The sequence below is a fragment of the Cicer arietinum genome, chromosome 8 (assembly GCF_000331145.2).
Source record: "Cicer arietinum cultivar CDC Frontier isolate Library 1 chromosome 8, Cicar.CDCFrontier_v2.0, whole genome shotgun sequence".
NCBI classification, from domain to species: Eukaryota; Viridiplantae; Streptophyta; class Magnoliopsida; order Fabales; family Fabaceae; genus Cicer; species Cicer arietinum.
Genome location: NC_021167.2, coordinates 7,656,206 through 7,661,759, shown reverse-complemented (window position 1 = coordinate 7,661,759; position 5,554 = coordinate 7,656,206). Strand labels below are relative to the sequence as shown.

Below are 5,554 nucleotides of genomic sequence, written 5' to 3'. Positions count from 1 at the left end.
GGAAAGAGCTAAATGGGATGCATGGAAGGCTGTTGAAGGTAAAAAAAAAAATGAAACTTCAGTTTCAAGTTTGATTTAAAGCTAGCTAGATCGGTTTATATTTTGTTATAGTGCTTTGATTTTTCTCAGAGACATAAAATTACTCTTTTTTTGCAGGAAAATCGAAGGAGGAAGCAATGAGTGATTACATCACTAAAGTGAAACAGCTGCTGGAAGAAGCTGGTGTCCTTGCTTAAAAACATCGCTGCGTCTCATTTTAATTCTATGCTAAATGTATGTTTCTTAGTGTTTGGAAAATAAAACAGTTGCAGAGTGTTTGACGTTTGATCTAAGACAATAATATATAATCTTAACTTGAAATTTTCAATATAGTTTACTTCAAACTATTTCTACTTTCTAACTTAATTGCTTTATCTTGCACTTTTGCATTTTCAGCTCTCAATAATTTGAATTTAATCAGATGCCTCAAAGTTGGTTAAGTATGCAGCAGGCATAAAGTGCCCTTCGTATATATTAGAACAAAATAAACAACACTTGTTCTTCTGTTGAACTCATATAGTACATGTCTATATTAATAATATAACTAAATTATTTCTCTTTTAATTTTTATGATTTACCCAAGTGTTGCTCCTATTTATGCTGAACCCATAGCAACAAATAGGACAACAACGTTGTCAGAAAAAGGCACCATCATCATCTGCCATAAATCAGTTATCATGAGACACTAAAAGAAAGAAACGCTAACAGTGATCTTAATTAAGCTTTATAAGATGTGACAAAGCCGGCCAAAGACGACAGATTTTATTATATACTATAGTATATAATAAAAATGAATCAAATAATCTTTGTAATATGGTGACGGGGAATGCAAGAGCATTCACAATCAACATTTTTGCCCAATTTAAAAATACGATTACTGATAGGAAATTTATGACATTGAATGATAATACAAACAAAGACAGACACACAGGCGCTTAAGCACTTCTCTTTATAACTGAATGAAAATTTTACATGTGAAGTTTTTTACCGAGGAACAAACTTTAAGTGTAGTTGGTTGTCAATTGTGATTCGGTGAGTCATACACAGGGAAGAAATCAAGAAATTGAAAAAAGAAAACTCAGCTTCAGTTTGATGGCCAACTTCTCCATGAAATTAATTGCAGAATTAAATAATATTAATTGTTAATCACAATCTAGTACTACTTGTTACTTCATATAAATTTTACAAGCACAAAAAAACATTAGGATGCTCCGGATATTAATCCAATATATATCATTGATTTACTGACAAGGAACCATATTTTAAGCCAAGCCTTTTTCATCATTTTCTTATAAAATTGAAAACGTTACAAGACAAATATAAGGGGGGGCTGAAAATGGAAGAAAACATACTAAGACAAAACAGAGAGCAAACTAGGAAAATAGAAATGGATAAGAGGAAATGTGTGCGTGTGTTTGTGTGTTTGATGATTGTATCTTTGCTGTTACATTCCATCTACAAATGGACAAATGCATTTAAGATGGATGTGCTTGTGGGGTGAGAAAGAGCATATATTTAAGATGCCAATATTAGCAAATGTGGTATGATTTCATTTCACATGGATATCCAACTACCACATTTATGTGCTTGCATACTGATGTGGCTAAAAGAAGCAATTTGATTGGATAACAGTGTAAAATGACTTTACACTAACAATACATGTCCCAACAATTTACATACCAAAAGAGTTAACTAACTAGTTAGGTTGAGAAGTGAGGCTTCCTACCAATCTCTGATTCTATTGAACAAAAGGATATCTAGAAATGTAATATTCTCTTACACGAGATGCACCGTCCCTTGCCAGAATCCCCTCAAGATCCCCAATAATTCTGGCCAACCATATCTCCAGATTTCGCTGGAGTTCTCTGAAGTTGTTCCGTATTGAGTCCAAAGACCGCCTTGTGGTTAGTGTGGTCTCACCTCTTAACTCATCTTTGTAATGGGTCTTCCCGACTTCGGTATGCAAAGCCATTAGTTTCTGTCCAGTTTCAGATGCACCCTGCTGAAGCCTGAATGCTTCCAGTAAAAACTCTGTTTGAGTTTGAGTTCGAAATTCTGAACCAAGAGAGGGTTCGCATGGATCACTAGCCTGCTCAAAAATAGAAGAAATGTCAGACCCAAAACTGCAAATGGTGTCCATTGACAGGAGGACATGTGCCAGGTTTAACTGTTTAGGTAAAACAATGTTATAAGATAATGTCAATAAATAAGTTTGTAACGGGACCATTGTTTTGGGTCGCTACAATTTGCAAGATAACATAGACCCATAAACAAAAACAGCAAAATACAAGTTGCTTACTATGCGTCTGCATAAATCGTCAATTTTTTCTGAAAGTGATTGATATCTCTTTGCCTGCTTCTTTATTGAGGATGACACCTTGGATGGAACATCCTTACCAATCTTCTCCAGATTTAATAATTCCTGTTCAAGTAATTTCAGTTTAGAGGAAACTCCAGCTGAATCACCATCTACCTTCCAGGGGGACTCCCTTCTGAGGGGAAAAAACATTTACCCTTCATTTAGTTGGAGATTAATGTCAAATGCTACAAAAGTTATCTGCATTTAGATTATCAAATATTTACCTTGCCACAAATTGTTTGGTATTATACACTGATTCAAGGGATTCGTACTGTACATCCTGCAAGCGAAATAGACATTTGTCGATCAGAAATCAGCACCAGCTTTTAGTTGAGAATTAGTTGCATGTATGATTCGGATTTACCAAGTAAACTGCTCGCATTAAGGTAGAACAAGTGTTGTGATTAAAAGTGATCCCTAATCTGCAATGTCAAATAGTTGAAGGGCGTTCAAAGGATTTTGGTAAATGCATGTTGTTATTTATTTATTGGTTGGTTCTCCTCAACAGAGCCATCTTTCACAAACAAACAACAGTGTTCTAGGTACGTATCATGGATCGTAACATGTGGTAGTGAAATCCTAAAATCTCGATTTTCACCACATTGTTTCCAGGGACATTTAAAGAATAGAACCAGGAGTAAAGAAACGTGATTACTAATTAATTGCACTAGATCTTTTGTGGAGAAAAATCAAATTGAATAGAGAAGACAACAACAACGCCGTTTATACCAGAGCTGTAAGAACTAGATAAGACTCATTTCCCCCAAGTGGGTGCTTTAAGAATATTCTTATATATTACTGTGTTTTCTTAGTTTATTCAACCACTCTTGAAACCAAAACATGTGTATTCCAACAGCATGAGTGTTAGCAAAAAGCAAGCCAAGTGGAAGATATTTCTCAACCATATCAATTTGCATCCATGTGATTGGCACAGACAGTAAACAACCCGGAGAAGGATACCATGGATTTCAGAACCAGATTAAAACAGTGACTAGTGCCTGCTGAAAGTTAATGTGGACCATGAAAGCAAAGCAATAAGGTACACAACACATTGCTACGAGGTACAAAAACAGACAAATAACAAGTGAATGGTGCATGGCTCCACCACTATGAACTTGAAAGCTAAAAAGAAGTAAACATAACCTCTGAAGGACCTCAGTTGTCATCACAAATACATATAAAGTAGTCTGGTCCAATTCTACCGTACCCACAAAAGAAAGGAATCTCCTAAAGTCTGTAACCTTGAAAATTGAGTAAAAAGCTGTGCGGTAAAAGAACGTGAAAAAAAGGTTACCACTAAACTAGGAAGCACGTTAAATTAAATATCCAATGGATTTCATTCCCCTATAACATCGGTAGCTGTTCGATCAAAATCAAACGATCAATACTCATACTAAGTATTTTGACTTATACAATTAAAATTTGCATTCTTTTGGACCGTCTGATCGACGTGATCAGACAAGCACCGATGTCTCAAATGCGTGGATGTGAGAGAAACCAAATTCCTTCCAATTGAATGTGTTTGGGGTACAAGAGACACTAACACACAATTACATTCAATAACTTACATTTTCTTAAAATATTGCTAGTATACCTATCAATGTCACTATGGTGTCTGGTGTCCATGTTGCATGCATGTGGTCATCATTGTCATCATATTTTATTCATAATGATTTTGTCATTTATCAACCACTTTAGATTAAATGAACAAAATAAAATAAAATAAAATAAAAAGTGTAAGTAACAGTTTCTTTATTGTAATAAACTTTCAATGATTGAAAAAAAGAGAATCAAAGGGTAACATATGGTAATTTTGAAAAGTTGATAGTGATTTCACAAACCTGCCATAGTGAAGCTTTTTCTGCCCAAAACTTAGAAGCAGAAAACTCAGAATCAAATCCATTATTAAGATGCTGACTATGTTGTTGATAAATAACATCAATTTCCTCATCCACATGAGAACCAGTAGTGGTCCCCACCATCTCCTCCTCTTTATGAAACCACTCACCACCACCATTCTTCTTATTCCCACCGTAATGTTCGCTACTCCCGCACCCACCCAATCCCTCCTCTTGAAATCTCCTCGAAACAAACGCAATCATCTCATCTCTCTCAACAACCTCACGCTCCAGCTCCTCCACGCGCGCTTTCGAATCCTCCACCACCGCTCTCAACCTCGCGATCTCCTCCGACGCGGCGTCGATCCGTCGTAGTAACCGTTTCTCCTCGTCTCGCCATGCGTTCCGGTGAGAGGCGAAGATCTCCGCAACTCTCGCGTTTGCTTTGTAATCTTCCTGCCGGCGTGACCGCATCTGTCGTAACTCTTCTTCGGCGCGAAAAGCTCTTAGAGAATGTTCTCGAAGGTTGTTTGGAAGAAGCGCTAAGAAGACGGAGAAGCTTAGACCTATGTAAGAAGAAAATAGCTTCTTCATTTCTTCGTGTTCGTTTTGTTCTGCCATTGAAATGGGATGTGGAGAGGGAGGTGTTTTTTTTTATTAGTGGGGTGTAAAGAGTGAAACGAACAGAGAAAAGGGAAAAGGAGTGTTTCTTTTTTGGGCTTGTGTGTGTTTTTATTTGAGTTATAGAAAGATAAGTTTGGGGAACGGAAAAGGGAGCAGTGGCTTTTTGTCGTTTTGTTTCTAGGTAGCTGGCGACGACGTTAAATGGAATTGCCTTTGGTGCTTCTGCCTTTGATCCCTTTATAAGATAGTAATAAATAAATAACAAGAAAATCAAATATAAATTTATAAATACTACTAGTAACTTAAGATATTTAAAATTTTAACAGAAAAAATGGTGATTGAAATTGTAATTGGTGGTTTAATTAATCTTTCAATTTTGTGGATCTAAAAAATAATCTCCAAAATTATAAATTTAGTGTCAGGCAAAGCAGTTTCTATGTAAATATAAATTTTTATCGTTAAAGATTATGATATGTGTTAAAACAAACTCTCAAATTAAAGTTTTGACGAAAATAAACAAATGTTATGTAAATTTAACTTGTGTGTTTTGAGTGAATTAATTCAAATATATGAATCACGCAAAACAAAGAAAACAGTTAAAAACTGAACATATAAAAAAACAAGAATATTCTAGATAAAACGAAGAATGATCTACAGGATCAAGACTGATCGTCATAGCCTATTGACCAATCAA

The 5,554-nt window shown here is 35.5% G+C and overlaps 2 protein-coding genes across 5 annotated transcripts in view; one reads left to right on the top strand and one right to left on the bottom strand.

Moving 5' to 3' along the window:
• Positions 1–386, top strand: part of LOC101506265 (acyl-CoA-binding protein) — a 4,647-nt gene extending 4,261 nt beyond the window's left edge. For 2 of the 3 annotated variants that reach the window (XM_012719122.3, XM_004512320.4), the window contains exons 3-4: positions 1–38; positions 157–386. The exon at positions 1–38 is cut by the window's left edge and continues 67 nt beyond it. In XM_012719122.3, coding sequence (XP_012574576.1) covers positions 1–38; positions 157–236 — 118 coding nt within the window. In that variant the 3' untranslated portion in view covers positions 237–386. The remainder of the gene's footprint in view (positions 39–156) is intronic. The other variant, XM_073364389.1, reaches the window with a different exon arrangement.
• Positions 387–1,639: 1,253 nt separating this feature from the next.
• LOC101505738 (uncharacterized) lies at positions 1,640–5,069 on the bottom strand. Of its 2 annotated transcripts, none has more exons than XM_004512319.4 (4): positions 4,240–5,069; positions 2,623–2,678; positions 2,339–2,528; positions 1,640–2,128 (listed from the first exon to the last, which is right to left on the bottom strand). In XM_004512319.4, exons 1-4 carry the CDS (start codon positions 4,855–4,857, stop codon positions 1,778–1,780), a joined length of 1,215 nt encoding a protein of 404 aa, XP_004512376.1. In that variant the 5' UTR covers positions 4,858–5,069; the 3' UTR covers positions 1,640–1,777. The 2 variants fall into 2 exon arrangements, with proteins under 2 accessions (XP_004512376.1, XP_004512375.1); XM_004512318.4 differs by having other exon boundaries at positions 2,339–2,531; positions 4,240–5,068.
• Between the last annotated feature and the right edge of the window lie 485 nt (positions 5,070–5,554).

Excerpts from the sequence above, each read along its gene's own strand:
- LOC101505738 (XM_004512318.4), bottom strand. The coding sequence starts at position 4,857 with ATGGCAGAACAAAACGAACACGAAGAAATGAAGAAGCTATTTTCTTCT. Across the intron at positions 2,532-2,622 it reads ACCAAACAATTTGTGGCAAG|AAGGGAGTCCCCCTGGAAGG; the intron begins GTAAATATTTGA and ends TTTTCCCCTCAG. Across the intron at positions 2,129-2,338 it reads ACGATTTATGCAGACGCATA|GCTAGTGATCCATGCGAACC; the intron begins GTAAGCAACTTG and ends ATTTTTGAGCAG.